Source organism: Canis aureus, chromosome 31 (assembly GCF_053574225.1).
Source record: "Canis aureus isolate CA01 chromosome 31, VMU_Caureus_v.1.0, whole genome shotgun sequence".
In the NCBI taxonomy this organism is placed as follows: domain Eukaryota; kingdom Metazoa; phylum Chordata; class Mammalia; order Carnivora; family Canidae; genus Canis; species Canis aureus.
Genome location: NC_135641.1, coordinates 41,240,871 through 41,261,614, shown reverse-complemented (window position 1 = coordinate 41,261,614; position 20,744 = coordinate 41,240,871). Strand labels below are relative to the sequence as shown.

General features: G+C 48.6%; 1 protein-coding gene across 1 annotated transcript in view; it reads right to left on the bottom strand.

Moving 5' to 3' along the window:
* Positions 1 to 20,744, bottom strand: part of FNDC3B (fibronectin type III domain containing 3B) — a 338,585-nt gene that overhangs the window by 49,741 nt on the left and 268,100 nt on the right. The window contains exons 12-16 of the mRNA XM_077880348.1: positions 8,668 to 8,792; positions 7,307 to 7,481; positions 5,475 to 5,561; positions 4,394 to 4,532; positions 2,195 to 2,266 (exon numbers count right to left, since the gene is read on the bottom strand). Of these exons, the coding sequence (XP_077736474.1) occupies positions 2,195 to 2,266; positions 4,394 to 4,532; positions 5,475 to 5,561; positions 7,307 to 7,481; positions 8,668 to 8,792 (598 nt within the window). The remainder of the gene's footprint in view (positions 1 to 2,194; positions 2,267 to 4,393; positions 4,533 to 5,474; positions 5,562 to 7,306; positions 7,482 to 8,667; positions 8,793 to 20,744) is intronic.

Below are 20,744 nucleotides of genomic sequence, written 5' to 3'. Positions count from 1 at the left end.
GTTAAATATTTAAAACAACACGGAGTCATTCTTACTACTTAGTACTGCTGGCAAGACTACTTAATACTACCCTTATTACATCTCCTGACTATGAGGTCTGGATGCTGGAAACTACACAAGGTCTGTAGGTGGAACAGGGTGGGAGGGGGTGGGGGGTGACAAGCAGCGACTGAGGACAGTGTCAAGCAAGCCATGAAGTGGGAGGTGGCCTTGGGCCCAGCAAGGTAAGGGGCAGGCGGCGGCAGGAGGTGCCTGGGCAGGCTGGGACACACTGCAGTCTCTCCCATGGCTCACGGTGGGTGCGGTCCCCCTGCTGTCTTCGTGGAGCTCCCTCCAGCACAAAGATGGCTGGGAGGGTGACAATGACAACGACGAGGCACTTGGCATGGCCCGGTTATTGGACTACCCTTTAGGATCAGAGAAGTCGGTGGGGCCTCGGGAGGGCTCCTGATGTCTGGGGAGGCTGCTGCCACGGGGGTGGGGGGGTGGGGGTGGCATCAGGGGCCTCCTGCCTCACAGATCTAAGCAGCTGGGCGCTCTCCCCCTAGGGCTGGGCGTTCTCCCTCCAGAGCTGGGTGCTCTCCCCCTAGGGCTGGGCGCTCTCCCTCCAGGGCTGGGTGCTCTCCCCCTAGGGCTGGGCGCTCTCCCCCTAGGGCTGGGTGCTCTCCCCCTAGGGCTGGGCGCTCTCCCTCCAGGGCTGGGTGCTCTCCCCCTAGGGCTGGGCGCTCTCCCCCTAGGGCTGGGCGCTCTCCCTCCAGGGCTGGGTGCTCTCCCCTCCTAGGGCTGGGCGCTCTCCCCCTAGGGCTATACAGCCAGGTGACTATTTCACAAAAGCCGTTTCTCCATGAAGTTGTTTTAGCGAACATATTTTTGCCCTCTTCCATGATATTTTACTCAAGTAACTTTTCCTCAGCTGCTTCTTAGGACATATTTACAATGAAGTCACAGGCACCAGGGACAAGGGGCGGTGGGTGGGTGTGCGTCCATGCGCGGGTGTGTGTGTGTGATTAAAAAGCATTATTCTGACCCTGCTGGTCAAAAACTTGTGATGGGGCAAATGGGAACAGGGACCAGCTGAGGAGACTGCATTGAGCACCCGCTTCCTGCGCCAGCAGAACTGTTCACTTTAAGTAGAGAACGGCGTCTGCTTCTGATCTATCAGAGATCCACGAACATTCCAAATACACTTAGGTTCTCACAAGCAGCCGCTGCATACACCTGATTTCTCTCCTAGGTAGGTTTTCTAACGTAAAAAATGACATCAGGTTTTTAGCCCAGGATATGATTTTACGATCAGAACAGCTGTGCCCATCTCAAAGCATTCTCCTGTTTTCAGTTTAAAATAGGACCTGACTGACGTGAAAACCAAAGTACTCCAGGTGGCTACTGTGGGACAGAATAAAAGGCAAGACCACACCTGCACTTTGCCTGTTTGCAAAAGGCACTGTTAATGCTCTTTCCTTTTTGCCATATGCCATAAATCACTTTTTTTTTTTAAGTGAGAGGTTAAAGGGATTATTGGAGTGGCGAAATACGTCATTTTAAAAGTTCTGATGACTATACTTTTTTCTATTAAAACCCAATGAATTTTATTGGAAAAAAGATTCAAGAATTCTTAAAAAGGCACTATTTAGGGAATTCTATCTTTAACACTGTACTACTTTAATCCACATAGAGTGGCAAGTGATGACTACTCTGACTCAGATGTCACAAATATGGAAAGACATTTGCTAAACTTTTTATAAAAGCGTGACACTGTCACTAGCTCACGATAATACCATGTTCCGTTTGCTCTCACTGTACATGGGAATTTATAGATTACCGAACTCCTTTGCTGTCTCCACCTCATCCTTCCTGCTGATTGCTTCTGACTCTCTCTGCTTATAAGAGTTTCCAGAGAAAGCATGCCAAGACATGGGATGAAAATGTAATTATTCTATTAATTAGGGCCTCTGGTTTAAAGAAATGACATGGAAAATGTAAAGACCTGATAAAAATGTATATTTTAAGTATACTCTGATCCCTGATGGTGTCTGTACAAGAGAAAACTGTAAATGCACGATTAAGGTTTATTTGTTGTAGTAGCACTATCATTAGAATTTATGGCTGCCCACTATGACTACACAGACACTTATCATATTAGATAATTGGGAGTGCTGCTAGATTAGAGTAAAACAATTTCCCAAAACTTCACCTTCAGAATTTCCATCAGTAATCTCCAGCAAGTACTTGAGTATTTCTGAACCACCGTTGTCCTTTGGAGGATCTGGAAAGTAAGCAAATGTCGTATTGGGTATGAAAAGGCGTTAGTTTTTATTGGCCGATATTAGAACACAGAGAGTCACATCACATTATACTGCCTTAATTCTGGATTTAGTAAGCAAAAGACAAAATTGTTACTGCACTATTCTTGAAAAACAAAAGAAACAAAAACGTTAAGAGACCCTGAATGCTATCAGATATTCAAAGTCTTAGAGCTAGAAATGTGAAAAGAGTTATTTAGTGGAACATGAGCAAAATTCAAAATATGAATTGATTTTTCTAGGAGTTAATAAATCTACTTCGAGAATTCTGTTTTCTGCTCTTTAACATTTAGTAATTCTTATATAAGATGAAATCTATATTCCTTTTATTATTATTTTATTCTTTACCTCACTTAGGTTACCAGTGACTAGATTCTTTTCAGACAGAGAGAGAAGGAAAGTGCAAAATTTACTGGCAAGGCAAGGAAAACATCAGAACGTAATAAATCTGTTCCAGCAGTTTGCTACTAAGCATACGGTATATCCCAAGTGAACCTGACACGCAGCCGAAGTTGCGGATCAATCAGTACGTGCGCCAAAGAGGCGTTTTGAGAAGGGGTGCTGGCTTATTTCTGGAGCCCTGTGGACTCAGGGTATTTACTCCACTGCTAACTTCGTGCCTACAAGTTTCCTTTCGATGAGAAAAATACTCTGCATTCTAATTTTGCAAGACTACGCAGAATTTACCTTTCCTGTCTGCCACCCCTCTATTTTAGATACAGATTTAGGAACTTTACTTCCCTTCTTTCACTTGGTGTTTCCATTAATGTGTACACACTTCAGTAGGAAGATACTTAAAACAGTAATGATGAAGTTCAATATTCTAGCATATAGCTAATGAAAGTACACATTTAGCATTTATAGGACTTTCTAGGATCTTCTGAGAAAAAAGCTTCACAATCTGGCAAAAAGCACACCTGGATTTTTAGTTTCTCTTAATCGTATCCATCCTCCAAGGAAATAGATACTCCAGTAATTGTGCATCAAAATTATTAGGTAACTTGAAACAGCTTTATGTTTCGATGGTTGATCCCTCAGTAGCAATTTAATAATACTGTATTTAAAATAAATACTTATGTAAGTTATCTCTACACCCAACTGGAGGCTCAAACTCATGACCCCAAGATCAAGAGTCATCTGCTCTTCCAACTGAGCCAGCCGGGGGCCCAAATAGTTGAATACTTTAAATTCCCATGATTTGGCTGCCAAGTAAAATCTTATTTTAAATTTATCCTTTTATTTTTTGCCTTTTGGGTAGCTATGAGGACACTTGAGTGATAATTATATACATCATAACAGTTTTACATATAATTGTAAATGTTTATCAGCATTCTAATGGCATTCATTTTCTTTTTTCTTTTAAGTTTTATTTGTTTGAGAGAGAGAAAGAGATAGAGAGCAAGTGTGCATGCGTGTGGGGGAAGCGCAGAGGAAGAAGGAGAAAGTCAAGCAGCCTCCAGCTGAGCGCAGAGCCCAATGCCAGGCTCGATCTATGACCCCTGAGATCACGACCTGAGCAGAAACCAAGAGAGAGAGGCTTAACCAAATGTGCAACCAGGCACCCCTCTGCTGGCCTTGATTTCATTGAAGTAATCCACGATGCAGAGGTGAACCACAATAGCCTTCTAGTCGATTCCTCCAAACACCAGATTTCTGGTTCCATGCAAATAATAACAAAAACTAAAGTTTCCCTAGTTTCTAACTTAAACATTCTGTACTTCAAAATTTACTTATGAGGACATACCTAAAGCTTCAAATTTATTTTCAATATTAATTTATAAATCAAGTTTTTTATGCTAAATATCACTACTGTTTAGTAAGGGCAAGCTACTGAAGAAATGAATATATATTCAGCGATTGCATAGAAGGAAAAACACAACACGGTAGAAATCATAAAGCAAGTAAAATGCTCTTAGAATTGTCTGTTTGACCAGTTGGTGGAATTGTCTGGACGTTTCTCATACATATATTCCAAATCTGTAAAACTCCCACAAATAATACCTTTTATTTCTTATTTTGGTTTGTCACTACTGAAGTTAATTTTTAAAAACCTGTCAAAAATAAGCAACAGTAACAATAGCAAAACATACCCCATTTGACACTAAAGCCATGAGATGTAACTGGTCCTTTAATGAGGGGTCTTGTGGGAGGCCCGGGCCGGTCAGGGCTTGTCGTACACACCAGAACTTCACTTGGACAACTTTTCCCTTCCACATTCGAAGCCGTCAGCTAGAACACGACCGAAAAAAAAAAATATTAACATACTTTAGATATCAGGTGTTGAAGAAATGGGAACTTTTTAACACAGCAAGATCAAGGCATCTGTAAACTCACATAGACAGACACGCACATACGTTTCCTCTGTCTCCGTCTCAAACAACTGAGTTACAAGTGTTTCCTTCCTGAGGTACTTATTTTCTGTACGGTTAGCTATTAGCAATTAAAAATATAGCAATAAAGGCGAGTTTCAGCTAAAGACATTTTGTACCATTTCAAGAAGACATAAAAAACATAACCGGTTATGTTACTGCCTGGTTCTTGGGAAGGAGAATAAGGCGAGGGGAAAGCAGGTGGAAATGCCCTTATTCAAGAGTAGGGCAATGCCACCTTGTGGAGAAATGCTAGCGCTTCCCTATGGTCTCAGAGCCAGCTCCAAATAACAAGGGTTTGTTAAAAATCAGAAACTATCATTTTCCTCAGTCACACACTTCACTTGATCACCTGATAGCTACTTATTTATTTATTTTTTTAGATTTTATTTATTCATGAGAGAGAGAGAGAGAGAGAGAGAGATAAGCAGAGGGAGAAGCAGGTTCCCTGCAGGGAGGCCAATGCGGGACTCAATCCCAGGACCCTGGGATCACGACCTGAGCCAAAGGCAGATGCTCAACCACTGATGATAGCTACTTACTGAAGGACCACTACGCGCCCAACACCATTGGGCCCCCGGATCAGAGAGGGCTGGGTACAATCAGAAGACACGCTTCTCTCACCAACAGGCACACACACAGGGCTGTGTGCACATCAGTAAATAGAGCTTTTCTATCTTAACTCTAGTAAAGCGGAGTGAACTCTAACAGTTAACCCACGGGGTCCATTCGGAATGGTAAATGGCACAACGTAAGACAGCCTCTCTTCTAAGCAGTTCAGATACCAAAACGACGGACTCACCCTGAATTTATACTGTGTGCTTCTCTTGAGATTTTTCACAGTACAGGTTAAATCCTCTCCAGTGTATTTCGGGTGGAAAAGGTTATCCTGCAAAGGCAAAGCCAGAAAGAAACATCAGTGTCATTAAATCCTGGGCATTACTAAATACCTCTGTGTTTAGGATTTTTCCACTGCCTCTTTCCAACACCACCAGCGGTCAGAGGTCTGGCAGGGCCTGCAGAGAAGAGTATCAGCGTCCACGGTGCTGTGCATAGCACTCTAGCTTGAAGTAAAAATTTGACTCTATCCCACTGTAATTTCTCCTGGGTGCACTGAAGTTTACTGTGAGGCTAATACTAATGTGAAGGAGAACAATGCTCTCCCCATGAGAGGATGCAAATCTGCTTTGGGACAGGGCAGACTTCTCTGGTTACTCAATAAGCATCTTAAGCAAAGGACGAAACCACCAAGCAGCTCTATGTGACAGAGCAGTATGTGCTTTCAAAAAAAAAATGTATTTAATGTTATTATGAAAAAAAAGCCTCATCTTTCGAGGTCTTTCACTGTCCGGCTGCAATGTGCTATTTAACAAACTGCGGCTGAGGTTTCTGACCACACAGTGTCCTCTTCTGGCCAAGGAGGAAAGGACACTTTGGATGGGACAGGCACGATCCTTCAAAGGGACAAATAAGCCACTAGAAGCTGCGTGTCCAGGACTCATTCCACGTATTCTCGATCGCGCATCCCTCCATCCATCTCTCCATCAAGTTTTCCTGAGCGCCTTCTCCGCATCAGGACTCCCCACATGTTCCGGGGGTTCAGCACCGCCCAAGAACAGACAAAGCCTTGCCCACCTGGTAGTGGTGGACAGGTGGACACAGTGATCAGAAACATAAAACCTGCACAGAAACATGAAGCATGCGGTGCGGGGTTAGTGCTACGACGAAAATGACCAAGCCGGTGAGAGGACACAGCAGCGGGTCTGCTGAGCTGCCGGTTACGTAAGGCAGTCACGCGGGGCTCCCGGAGTTTAAACTACGTATAATTAAAAATTCAGTTCCTTGGGCCCACAGGCATACTTCAAGTGCTCAAGCATCACATGTGACTAGGTGCGACCTTCACTGGATAGCACAGACTACAGATCGTTTCCATCTTTGTGACAAGTTCTATTGGGTGGTGCTGTTTTACAGGGTGGTCAGGGAAGGGCTCTCCACAAGTGACCCGTGAGAGGAGACCTGAAGGAAAAGAGGGAAATGAGTCCCAGGTAAGTGGAAGGGCCTTCGAGCTACAGGGCACAGAAAGTGCAAAGGCCCTGAGGCCAGGGCATGCTTGTGTGTTCACGAGACTACAGAGGCAGAAACAAGGACACGCAAGAAAGGTCTAATGGCACAGGACCCCGCAGGCATCCTGAGGGCTCTGGCTTTTATTCTGGAAGGGAGGGGAGGCCCAGAGATAGGACAGTTCCGAGCAGAGCCCGGACACCCTCTATTCTACGTGACATTACCCAGGCTTCCTGTGGAGAACAGACTATGGTTAGTAAGGGAGAGGGGAGGGAAAATACTTAAAGAGAGCACCTCGATAATCCAAGGATGGGGTGATGGCGGCTTGGGAAAGGGTAGTAGCCTTAGATATTGAGAAACGGCCCGATGTCTGGTCTCCCGATTTCCTGGCTTCCCCAAGCAGGAGGACAGGAGTGTCGCTCTCTGAGGTGGGGAAGACGTGGGAAGCACCGGCTGCCGCTGGCGGTGGGAGTAGAGATTAGGAGCTACTGTGGTTTTCATGGTGTTCTGTCCGTTACGATAATACCGACTTACACAGAACACACGCACGTGTGTAGAATCTGCAAAGCTTACATTTTCATCCTCCTGGATTTCCAAGGTGTAGGTGACCACTTCCTCAGGTGAACAGCCTTCCGGTTTGTTCCACTGCAACGTGACCCATGTGACCCCAGCTCGAACAAGTCTTGGTGCAGAGGGCATCTGAGGAATGTTTCCTAATGTGTAACACACCACCTCCTGGCTATAACCACTGCAGAGAGAGACCCGGTAGGACACACAGTTAGGAACATGGGAGGGCTCTGGGCATTTTAAAAGAGGACAGATCGGCTTACCTACTGCCCTGCTTGCTCGGGTTGGAAAGTCTGGGGCACGACAGATTCAGCAAACCAAGGCAAGCATCCTTTATGTGACATTCCCTCCCCCGACTCCCAATTTGCCTGACTGCTTGCCTTAGTCTGTGATGAAAAAAGCACACCACACTGCGGGACCACATAGTTAGGAAGCTATTTCCCCTGCAATCACCCAGGAGAAAGCATAACACTGCAAGGTCACTGAGCTATGACCCACGGCCACCAAGGGACCTTCAAATCGATGTGGGCACAAACAGTCGTCTGTTGACGAAATAGAGGTCTTATAAATATATACGGTGTCGTATTTCCAGAAATCTATGCTGCTTCCAAGGCACTGACAAACCCTTGGAGCCTTTATCATCACGACTTTTCAACCAGCAGACTGAAAATGCACCACTGGCTATCACGGGTCGGGGGGAGAGGGGGCCATAAAACCCTGCAATACTCTTGAGGCTGGAAAAGAGCCGGAGGACCAATGATGCGCTGAACCTTTAAGATTTTCAATATGTGGTGATGAAAGAAAAAAGAATTTCCCCTTCATCGAGAGTTACCCAGGAAGGGCAAGTGAAATATGGTCTTTTCAAAGTGTCTTTAACCCCAGATACCCCCCCTGGACACCTGTTCTGGCTTTCCTTCCACAGCTCGGAGGCGAGCCGCGTACCCCAGGCAGTGTGGGTTTTCTCCAGTCCTGTGAGGTCTGTGTGCCCAGGGCTTGCCCACCAAGGCTGGCCCAGCACCCCTTCCTCTCGATCAGACAACCTCAAATATAACTGAAAAAGGCAACTGCATGAGTCACTTACTAAAGTGATGTAAGGACAAGGCAAGTGTTCTGAAAAAAAAAAAATAAAGCCTCAATAGGGATTTCTTTCAAAATCTAAATTGCTACCTCTGTCTGGGCCTCCAGGGACCCCTTGTGGGGTCTTTGCTTCACAGCTTGTGGGGCTGCACGGAGGCCACCTGAGACCCCTTCTACCCTCCAATTAGCGGGCTTCCAAGGTGGCTGGGTGTGGGGCACGTGGATGTCTTCATGCCTTCCAGCATCACCACGTGAGAGCTCAACAGTGCGAGGGCAAGGGACCGTCATACCTGGTGCCAATGTCATTCCGAGCAGCCAGCCTGAACGTGTACCCCATTGCCGGACAGAGCTTTGTCAACTTGCAGTGCTTCTGACTCCCAAAGAAGCACTGTCTGAAGCCACTGTTTCTTTTTCCCTGAAAGAGAACAGGGAGACAATGCGTGTGATTTTTAAAAAATAAATGAATAAATGAGGTCGAAGGTGTTTGGAATATTGCTTCGTTTCCTGGTTTGGGTGAACAAAACCAAGAGGAGGAAAGCTCCTAGGGGGAATGTTCGTTTGCACACGAAGGCCTTGACAATGCAGCGTCATCCTTAACATGAAGGCACTACAGAAAAGTCCATGACGGAGACCAGACCAGTCCCGCATCATCCTTGTGGTCTTTCTGAAGTGGCTCTGGTAACAAAGTTAAAACAAAAAACAAAAAAAAGGGCCTCTCAGGTATAAGGCAATGCACAATTTCTTGGGTCGGTCAAGCTGCCCAGTCTGACCAACCGAGAGTGAGCCTGCAGCCTTATCTCAGGGATGGTGAGTTCTGGAAAGGCAGAGTCATTGCCGAGCACCCGAGGCTCAGTCTAATGGGCTGAGTGAGCCTGAGAAAGCAAGGCCTCCCCAGTCTCCTCCCTCCTTTCCCACTTTGCCCCACGTCCCTCATCCCTGAACACATGCATCCATGCAATGGGGACCTGCTTGTTGGCTGGTCCCTGAACCCTGGTCACAGGCCTGTGACTCAGTTGCCCTTCTCTGCTCCCCTCATGACCAGGCCTTGGACAATCAGGGAGCTCAGTCACTGCTGACGGGACTTCAACATCCGGCAAGCGCGTGAAACGTCGGCTGAGTTCACCTCTGTGTATTAGCACTAACTCTTTAAGTTTCTTACCAGGCTGGATGTGTGTTTTTAATACCTTTCTAGCCTCATGTGATGCTTCAAATTCTTTGCAGTAAAAAGAAAATGCTCTGGAGGGTTGTGTTAATAGACCTACAAGTAAGAAAAACCCCCAGCTGCCCTGCACCCTGCTCAGGTGTGGGATCCTCACGTCGGCGGTGGGACACAATAAATATTTCACGCCCATAATCCCTGGTACTTTATCAATGCTCGTGCAAAGAAAACCACAGGCTAACCCTGAGTGAATCTTAGCATTCTGGTCAAACGGCTGGGCCCAGGGCCTTCCGAAACATGTTTGAAGTTCTCGATTTATTTTATAAAGAAGGATGAAAGCACATTTTTCTCCTAGGCAAATTTAAGCATTTCCTTCCTTGAAGCGGGTCTCCAAACGCTTACCACTAAAACACGTTCCAGGTGAAGTTTAATTAAAAATAAAATAAACATACAACGAGCTTGAAGGGTCACGAGGGCGAACGGGTTAAAAAGCACCCCGACACATTCATCCTCAGCCGAATTCCCCGCCCTCCCCTCCACAGGCAAGGCGGTGCCCTTTCCAGGAAGGGAGTGGAAGTCCTATTAATCTTTAAGATTCAAAGTTCACATGATCAAGGTTCCAGAGCCCAGGCAGATGCAAACAGGAGAGCGTTAACGGTCCCCAGCTGCTGCGTGCGCAGAGTCACCGGGCAGCTGGCCTGTCGTGCCCTCGTGTTTGCGTTAACCATGACTGTTGAGGCTGCTGCAGACTAGGTGTTCAGAGAAGACCGTTGACACGTACGTTTGCATAATCACACCCAGGGTCTGATTATGCTGTGTGCACGCCCCGCTATGCTCTGTACCCAACTCACGCTGTAGCGTGATCTACCTTCTTTCCTCTTCTATTTCGGAGCTCAGAGTAAACAGTGCAAGAAAGGCACATCCTGCTGCCACGGAAGCCTCATCCCTTCCAAACCCGACGCTGGCTCCCCTTCAATGCCTCATTTTTCCTATTTCTTTGTTTGGTCTCCTTTGCCCATTTCTGGTGCTTAGAACTACAGCCAGTAAATAAAAGTCAGTCTGTTCCCTGCTAGGTTGATTTGCTTTAATATGGTAAAAACCGGACTGTCTGTGGCTTAAATGAGAAAAAAGAATGGGGAAGATCGATGATGGGGACTAGACTTTTCTTTTAAAGGGGCCAAAGCACCGGGGCTCACGGGAGAATTGGGGGGAAGATGCACTCCGTGACCTTCAAGACGTTTTTCCTATGTTGCTAACATTTTTCCCCTCCTACTTCAGTATCAAGAACAATTACTAAATAAGCTCCGACTTGTTTAGATAAAGCACGCCAAATTTTCCATTTTAATACCTGTCAAGATGTCCTACTATGTGCACAGTCCTTAACAACAGGTGGACAGACTCAGAGTTGCTGGAACCTTAGAGCCAAGTTTCAGAAACAGTATCTGTGGAGTCTGGAGGGGCAAGAATACAAAGAGCTCGCAGCGTGAAGGGAGCAAGCTTGTTGGTAAATGTTTAGAAGTCACTGAGAACAAAGTAAAAACAAGGGGAAGCGGGTTCAAACTATTTCAAGACACGAGAGAAGTTTGGGAGTAAAAGGAAATACTCACGTGTGACACGGAGTTTAATATAAAAGGGTATCTGGGAAGGAAAAAGAATTGTTCACAAAAGTCCATGCAGCACAAAAGTGAACTACAGCTGCGAGGTCAGCAAAGGAAGGCAGGGGATGCCACGGGTGCCAGCGTCACCCTGGGCTTCTGGGGCAGGGGCAGGTGCATGCAGAGCTCCGGGCTCCGGGGCGAGAATATGTGATGCGGAGAACTGCTCTGTAAACCAAGGAGGCCTCCAGGTTGCAAATGGCTTTTGTAAAGGAAATATTATCCAGTTTTTCTTGTTGATAGAAAGGAGTAGGGTTTAAAAAAAAAAAAAGGTAATGTTTTAGAAGGCTGAAGGATTCTGATGGACTGATGGGGGCAGTAACATGTTTATCCTTGTTTAGCAGAAACTGTATGTCATGATGTCTAAGCATCACGTCAGTGAAGTTTTACAGATGGAAAATCCTAACTTCCGTATTTTTTAGGTAGCGTGGCTCCAAATGATTTTGAGAGATTATGATCTCTGGCAGGTACTCCCTTCTAGGAAGGCCTAATTTAAACTACACAGGATTACTGAGATATACTAGCTTTCCTTGGAAACTTACTTTCTAATCATTTAAGGTCAGCCGTGCGCAAAGTTCCCTACCAAAACACGGTCCTAAGAGGAACGAGCATCACTCGACGCTTTTTAGGTCTGCTGCCAATAGTGTGGTCAAGCGCAGCCGGCAGGGACACCCGCGGCCCTGGCCTTGTCCCGGGCAGCTGCCACCGGTAGGCCCCGTGTGCTATGTCACACAGAGGAGAGAGAAAGAGGGGGGGTCCCTCGGCCTAGCTGTTGGCGGGTCTACAAGGGAAGGGCTGAGACGTGGATGCTCAGAAGCTCCCGACGTCTGCACGTGTGGCGGGGAGATGGGCAGCACGCGGGCAGCCAGCATCAGAACCCCCGGGCATGAGCAATGAAGTTCCTGCCTCCCGAGGACTGAACCTTCACCCCAGTGAGTCAAAGCGCAGAAAGGAGGCTCTGAGCGCACGCCCACCGTTGTTCTGGAACGGGGCCAGGCACGGGGCTCCCGGCCCAGGTTTCTATCGCCAGCGTCCACACACCACAGAGGGCGGATCTCAGGGCCCCCGGGCTGGTTTCCACCCCAGCACCCAGGCACCCCCAGATGCTTGCTTGTCCAGCAAAACTAGGCTCAAGGACCAGATTCAGCTTTCCTAAACGTGAGGAAACATCGGGAGTGTGAAGCCGCGGTGTGCTGCTACCTGCAAGGCACACTACACTGTCCCCCTCCTTTCAGCAGAGTCTCCTCCTCGCGGTCCCCTGGGCCCATGGGTCTGGCTCATCTGTTATCAGCCCATACCCACAGCAGCCTGGGTGCCCCGGATCCGCACCCACAGCCCTGGGACAAAGGAGTTGGGTCCTGGCCAGGGCGCGGGTGCTGAGCTCCCGGTCACAAGCACCCCCAGCCCCCACCCCGGGAGGCAGCCAGCTGCGCAGACACAGGGCTTCTGAGCACATGGGTCCTCCCGGGCCCCAGCTGCTCACTTTTGCCTCCACCTCCCCTCAGCACAAAACCAGAAGCACGTTGCATATCAGATATGTTCTAGGCCCCAGGGATGTTCTAGGCCTCCTCTCCATTCCAGCCAGCCGGGCTCCCTCAAGCAGCCCACCCCCAAAACACAACCCTCACTTTGCAGGAAGGTCGCCCACTTGGTTCCCAGCCCCGATAATAACCGTCAGAGCCCTTCCAGTCCTGCAAGCTTCCTGCAGAGCGGTGAAGAGCATCAGTACTCGGTCACCTGCACCCGCCCTGCCGGACCGAGGAAGGGCAGGGACGGAGAAGGAACCACGGGGAAGCTTCGGGAACGGGGACTTCTGCGCGGCTGAACAGCAGAGACAGACCCTCCCTCAAACGCTGGGAGGAGTAGGGGGAAAGGAGATGCCTCCTTAAACAGGTGATTCTTTAAAATAAAACTCAGAGATAAATTATAAGTGTAAAAGGCCTCAAATGTTTTTTAAAGAACAGTTTCTATTTTCCTAACTTATTTTCTGCCCTTTTCCTATTCACTTATTTTCCCCTTTCTAATCTATAGATTTTGGAAAAAAATTTCATAGCTCTTAAATCAACTCACAACGTATTTCCCTAATCATCTTCTCCCCACCCCCCGATAAACATTTTGCTGACCGCCTGCCTGCTGAGTTACCAAGGGAAGAGGACACAAGCTCCTGCTTTACAAGTGTGACACCGTGGCAGGAGAACTGTTCATCCCGGGGGTTCCCTGTCCTTATCACTAAGGGAACAGGCAGGGATCTCTTCCATCTGTTAGCGGAGAAGGGCCTGCGTGCCCCGGGCCGCACCCTGCTGGCTAGCAGACGTTCAGGTCAAGGATGAGTCCCCGCCTACCTACCACTGCATCTCTGGGCACACAGTTGTTTTCCTGCTTCCAGAACACTTGGAAGAGAAGCAGGAGCATGAGCAAGAGCTCTATCGCCTTTCCAAGCCCATGACCTTGTACGCGATCACCACAGGCATAGTACCCGGACGCTCTGTACGTGCCATACAAAGAAAAAGGATTTGTAATGGTTTCTCATGACTAAGAAAGTCCTTTCCCTTGAATTTGAGTGGGCGTGGACGGACCTGTAATGGAGAGTAGAGGAGAAATGAAGCTGTGCGACTTGCAGACATGGGTATGAAGAGGTGATGAGGCTTCTGACTACCCCCCTGCCCCCCAACACTCACCTTCTCAATTCTGACTCCCCCAGGGCTGCCGTGGCGTGAGGCAGCCCCAGCTGAGGTTCCGCCCAAGCCAGCGTGACCGCTAGACTCTGCACGAAGAGTCCGGCCCCCACCGATGAGCCTCCCCGCCCACCTGGAGCTCACGTGGAAGACATACAAGCCGTTCTCCCAGCACCCGGGTCCAAGTTCCCGGCCGAGAGTCCGCGAGCGCAAGAAAGTGATTGTTTTCAGCCATTAGGTTTTGAGGTCATCTGTGACGCAGTATCACACGCATCTATTTTGATGTCCATATATGTTGAAGAGTGTGACTTTTTCAGTAAACTTTTATAAATTCCTCTCGTGCTGTAAATACCTAGCAGGTAAGGGAGTGGACGTGTACACACTACAACTGAAGTGTTTGACGTCTGACTGAATACAAGGTTCCGTTTTCTACATGCACTTCGTACATGCCTTTTTTTTAAGATTTTATTTATTTATTCATGAGAGACACAGAGAGAGAGAGAGGCAGAGACACAGGCAGAGGGAGAAGCAGGCTCCATGCTGGGAGCCCGGTGTGGGACTTGATCCCAGGACCCTAGGGTCATGCCTTGAGCCGAAGGCAGGCACCGAACTGCTGAGCCACCCAGGTATCCCGAGTACATGACTTTTTTCCTCAAAGCCAACAGAGTAAGGCCTCTGAAGAGATTTTAAGAATTTTTGTAGAAGCTAAAAAATGTAACCAGATTCCTAGATGATAAAAACCAACCAAAACCGTTACGCACTTACTTCATCCAACGGAGTTACATGTAATAGCACTATCCTAAAAGCTGTAGAGAACCGTGGGAAGGTTTTTAAATACAGACACGCAACGGTCTTTGGGGGATGGTTCAGGTATGATATGGCTCAAGGCCACTGGAGTGAGCAAATTAAATAACCTTGCACAGGACCCTCCACGTGTATCCAGGTTTCTGCCTCTCTGTGGCGTCTGTTACGAACACATAAAGAAATAAAGTTCCCGTGGAGAAATCAATTTACGGGTGGGTCTGCTTATTTAAAGACTGCTATCCAAGTATATTAAAAGTATTTGATCCATTTCATAAAATGCAACTAATTTTTAAAGTTAAAACCATGTTTGAAAGCAAATGTGTTAGGGACGTCTGGGTGACCCTGGGGTCCTGGGATCAAGTCCCACATCGGGCTCCCCTTGAGGAGCCTGCTTCTCCCTCTGCCTGTGTCTCTGCCTCTTTTTTTTTTTCTTGTGTGTGTGTGTCTCTGCCTCTTATGAATCAATAAATAAAATATTAAAAAAAAAGCAATGTGTTAATTTGTAAAACTACGTAACTAAAAGACTGAAAACAGAACTTGTTTTTCAGGTCAGTTCTCTTCCTTTATTAACTCATGGGTCTTCATCAAGCTGTCCTCAGTTCTTGGGAAGACGAATCCCCTAAATGGGTTGGTTTCCCGTTAAGGACTTCATCGATCCACGGCCGGTTCTGTACAGAGAACTCGCGCATAATCCAATTAATTCAGGCTACAGTGTTTTTCTGCCAAGAGTGATTCTGTAGACGGTGGGGAATGTGGTTGCTCTGGCTAACATTTCCAATTAGCCTGGCACTAACAACCCTGGGAGCTGGTATTCCCAACACTGGCACTAACAGATGAATTTGGCTGATATTTTCAATTGCCTTCTAATTAATAGATTGGAAAGGACCCTTCCTGTTCCTCTTTATGACAGCTTCATTCCTGGCACAAGGAGGTCCGGATGGCCACCACCAGGGCGTTGGCGTTGGAACCCACCGTGAACCACCGCCCTCCGGTCACGGGAACTCTCCCCACGGTGTCTTGATCTGTGGCCTCCTTCCACGGACCTTCTCTTACAGGTTCTTTTGCAGTCACGCCCGCTGCCTTCCGGGCTTGCTCTCACCAAGCCCAGAGCTGCCTGCTAACTAAGTTACACCAATTTGGTTATCGCGTGTCCTGTGCTCAGGGCCCAGGGGCTGCTAGAGCCAGACATGGGCTGAGTGACGCTGGGCCGGGCACTCTCTGTGACAGTCTACTTTAATCTGTCAGAAATGGCAATGATAAATCAAATAAAAAATAAAGTTGCACTCGCCAACTGAACTCCTGCCAGCCTCCAAGATTTCGTCTGCTAGTACGTCTATATTTAGAAGTTGTTCTAGCGTTGGCCGACCCTAGGCAACATCAAAGATAAATGTTGGCTTGAGAAGTAAAAGAGCATGGATGCGTTCAGCATAACCATATAGAAGGAGGGGTTCCTAACAAGGACGGGGGCGGGGGGGGGGCGCTCCCCATCTGGGTGGATTCAAAGGTTCCTGGTGCCAAACCTCACTCTCCCCCTCGGTCACGGCTCTTTCCTTTTGAGCACTCCGGCACAGAGGAACTTTCAAAGGTAAGAAAAGGGGGTGGGATAGTTTGTGTTGCATGTTACTAAATAAATACTGCATGCATTTTATCCTTTGGCACGCTGGTGTTTTGCTCTTGATTCCCCCCCCCCCCCCATTAGGAGGAGAGGCTGAGCTCCCTGAAATAATCCCGGATAATCATCAGGTCCTTGGATTTCAAACAAACCAACACAATGTTCCTATACATCCCTCCAAATATGGGGGATCATCTGATGTCCAGTGTTTTGATAAGACCAGAATGTTGAGACCGGCCCAGAGAAGGGAAAGGAAGAAACAAGGAGGGGCGACTGTGGAACAGGCTGCCGGCAGTATTTACCTGTGTGAACCAAGGCAGGGATGGACTCAGCCCACCACGGGTCACCGACCACCTTCCAGCTGGCAGCCAACAAGCACAAAAAACAGGAGTTGATAAATTAGGTGCCATGGACCAAGATGGGTATGTGTCATCTCGAAGCAGCCAGAAGCTGCCCACAGAGTCTGCTACCCAAACACATCCTAACCCATCCTGTATACATGGGACAAATGACACAAACCGGGGGGGGGGGGGGGGGGGATCTGCTTCCGGGGTACACAGGTCTGGGGCCGAGGTCCCTAAAACGGAGGGCTCCTTTGACCTCAGCTCTGCCCTTGGTACCTGACCCTCCCTGAGTTCTCAAGCCCCTGCTGGCCTACTTCCCTCCAACAAGCTCTCGTGGAGGAAGCTGTTCCTCTGAAGCCACCCTCGGACGTGGCAGTGAAGGTCTGTGACGTGCCAACAGTCGGCCTCTCTGCGGGGGCGCTGATTGGGCTGGAGACACTCCTGTGAAGGATGCTTCATGATGGACAAAGCGCCAAGGACCCCGGGACCCCGCTCGCCAGTCTCCGTGAGGCTGTCCCCCGAGAAGGACTAAAAGGGCACCGGGCCTGGCACGGGGCACCTTCCCTCACACTTTGGTCAGGCGTTGGAGACGGCCTGGGGGGTGCCACAGGCCTTCCCAGTTTTCTCGCTGGACCAGTGCTAGGCTACCTACGGCAGCGTGCATCTTGGAGGAAGTGGGGGCCAGTGCTAGGCTACCTACGGCAGCGTGCATCTTGGAGGAAGTGGGGGCCGTGTTCTCGGAGGGGGGCTCTCCTTACGCACTGGGGGAGACCCAGGAAGTTACTCGGCTTGCGGAAGCTTCAGGACCTCCGACGACGACTGCTGTGCCACCAGAGGGGCCATGGGCAAATTCACCGGTGCCGAGGAGCACTCTGAAAGACTATCGATACGAACGATGCGACCCCTAAGCTAAAAAGCAATCTGTTTAGTCAACTGGATACCCAGCACCTCCTGGGGGCCAGCTCAACCCCTGAATGAGCTAAGCAGACTCCTCCCGAACTAGGTGTCTGGGAAGCGACCCCCCACAGCCTGCTGTTGGCCCCCGTGGTCTCTGCAAGAGGACCGTTGGGCGTGGTCTGGCTTGCTCACGGGTCCCCAGGGCCTTCAGGGGCCCTACCTACCACTGGCCTTTTCTGCTCTTCCCACTTCAAATGATAGTTTCCTCGACTTCCGTGGCATTTATGTCATTCTTCGTTGCCTGTGTTTTACAGCTGTGTTGGCTCCTTAGTCACCGCAACAGCCAGATGTGAAATTCCTATTCGGGCTAGCTGAGTCACATGTGAGAAAGATTCTTGGGAACTGTACTAGTCACATTCCCACAAAGCTATTTTTCTGGTTCTCTCGTATGTCTCCTCCATGTCACGTCCGGAAGCCAAGCTAATGGCAAATTAACATCTATATATAGCGTGGACATCCGTGTTTGTTTAGTGCAAGCCAGAGACATTTAGAGTCCCTCTGTCAAAGTTCCACAGAAGAATGTCACAGTCTTCTCATCGTGGCCGACTTCTCCTACCCCCGACCCTAATGCGTGTTTACATAGGTGGCATCTGCTATGGCCCGGGCTCACCCAACCCGCCTGGGAGGTGCAGGCTGATTTCAAGAGGGGGAGCCGAGGCTTGGGGGCTAAGTGACTTGCTTGGCTGGTTACAGGCAAAGCCGAGACTATTAATCCAGGTCCCTTCAGGTGGACACCATGGGACTGACACAGCATCAATATTGAGTCCGTGTCACGCAATCACTGCAAGACCGTGGGAGACCTGCATTCGCTCTGAGGCACCAGCTGCAGTGGCACCCCCTGGACTTCGGTATGGCTCTCTAAGAGTAAGACTCTCGGTGGGTTTCCTTTACAGAATTTATGGTTCCTAAAATGGAAGAGAAGTTCCTAACCTGACGTGAAGTTTGCTCTTTTATTCAAGTTTCCCCCCCAAAAAGGCCAGATCACCATTCCCGAGAACCACACACTGGCCAGGCACTGAAGTGCAAGGCAAGGCAAGCTTGCTAATTCTTTTCTTCGTAAAAGCTCCTCCCTGCCCTAGAGATATGTGTGTCCTCAATCCCTCCTTCCCAGCTGCTTCTAGGGAAAAACTCCTACCCCTAGCAGACGCCTCAGGGTCAACCAGTGGAGGAGGCAGCAGGAGGAGCCAGGTCAGCTCAAGCCAGAGCCCAAGGAGGAGATATGGGCAGGTCAGGGCTGGCACCCGAAAGGGGTAGTGAGCTGCACGCCCTGGCTCCTCTTCCCAATCTCTGCCTTGTGGGCAAGAACATTCTACCTTGAGAAATCTAGCATCTAAGCCTTGTTTTGCTATTAAAAAGGTAAAAGAAAAACTTTTCTCCTGTTCATAATTGTGGATCAAACTAAACTGAATTCATGACAGTAAGTTTCTTGCCGTCCCTTTAAAGCCAGCGCTACGTGGAATACTCAGAGCTTGCAGAAGAGAGAAACCCTCGTGGGGCTTCGGCCTGCTTTCTGCCAGCCTTCACAATGACGGTGACTTGTAAACGACGATGCAAACATGAGGGAGGGGGGGAGTGTAGGGACCACACCGGGAGCAGGTCGGGGTTAAGCTATAACGAAGGCTCGTCCAGTGCCTTGAACCACCTTGAAAGTGGCTTTCTGCCTTTTGATGGGAAGCTCCTGGAGGGGAGCACAGGGGCGGGGGACCTACGAAACTGCAAGGTCAGCCCTCAGGTCCCACAGCGGGGAACACTGCTACTCCCCTCGGTTGCCACAGTAGGGGATGGGGGCAGGCTAGTGCGTACCTTTCCTCGTTATGAAAACTGACCTGTTTCAGTGGAAGATGGAAACTGATGGCTGCAGCCGAGATGCCAGTGACACCCGTGTGTTCCATTTTTAGTGGCTCATTACCATCTCCCTGTCAGAGTCACTTCCCACACCGACTTAAAGCCTAAGGGCCTGTGTAGGTATAATTATTAACAGAGGAGGAAAGTAGGCAGCTAGATCTCTTGCAGAACTATTGGTAATTTCCAAGTGAATTCTTGGACCCATGATGCGGCATCAATGACCATGAGTTTAGGGGAGAGAGTCCGCTTCCCTCTGAGTGCTAACAGGTTTCTGTTTTCTCTTGCCCATTGGGGCCACATCTGCTCTTAGAGACGAGCAGGTTTTATTGGGATGGTGATTAAAAACTGAACAAAAGAATAAAGTATCCTGGGAACTCCAACCAGTGCTGGAATACTATAAAAAGAAAAAAAATAGGAGGACACCACTCGCACATGGATGGGGCCATCTCACTCCAAGCTGTGATTCTCAGAGCAGGTGTCAGAGCAGGAACGGGGCAGAGAGCTACTCCCGAACAGAACCTTCTTCAGGACTCTGAGTGGTACCCGTCCCCTTCTCAGGTAGGGATCTACTCCTCTGTGTACCTGACTGTTCTCCTGCCCTTTGAGTTTGTTTAGACAGCTCCTTGGACAACAGCATATGGGTGTGTGGCTGGGACAGGTGCCCTGGGAGAGAAGAGCTCTGGCCCTGGAGAGGGTTGGCTGTGGGGAGGGGAGTGACTGCAGCAACCCCCGCCCCTCCAATTCTGTTGCCCCACACCACACTCCACTGGGGTGGATTCTAGAAAGAGTCCCTGTTATACCAGGCATACTTGACTCGAGAGACTACCAGGAGAAGGTTTTGCAGCGACAGCCTGAGTCTCACATGTTCATACCTCCCAGGGGTCGGATGTTGTTCTCTGTTTGTGCATTTGATTTTCTTCCTTCGTGAAGTCACGGCTTGAGTAGCATGGGAATGCGGGATGCAAAATCCAACCCCAGTGAGCTGCCTCAGGAGGACTACGGATCCCTAACCTAGCCCCGAATTTAGAAACACAAACTGTTAGATTGTTCAGTTTAGAAACTTAACTTCTGAAATGATAGAACAGGCAGGAACGAATTGGTTACTATCGCTTCTATTTTTCCTGCCAGGAAACCCAATGATAACCATTTTAAAATCTTTTTTAGAGGGACTAAAAAGGAAGAAGCACAGTATCAAGCAAAGAGGCTACGGGATGGAAAAATCTGAGAAGCATGTGGTTAGGTTTGTTTTATTTATGGCTGTTTAATAAAAACACAAGAGGACAGCATTCCATTATTTTTCCAGCTCTCAGAGTAAG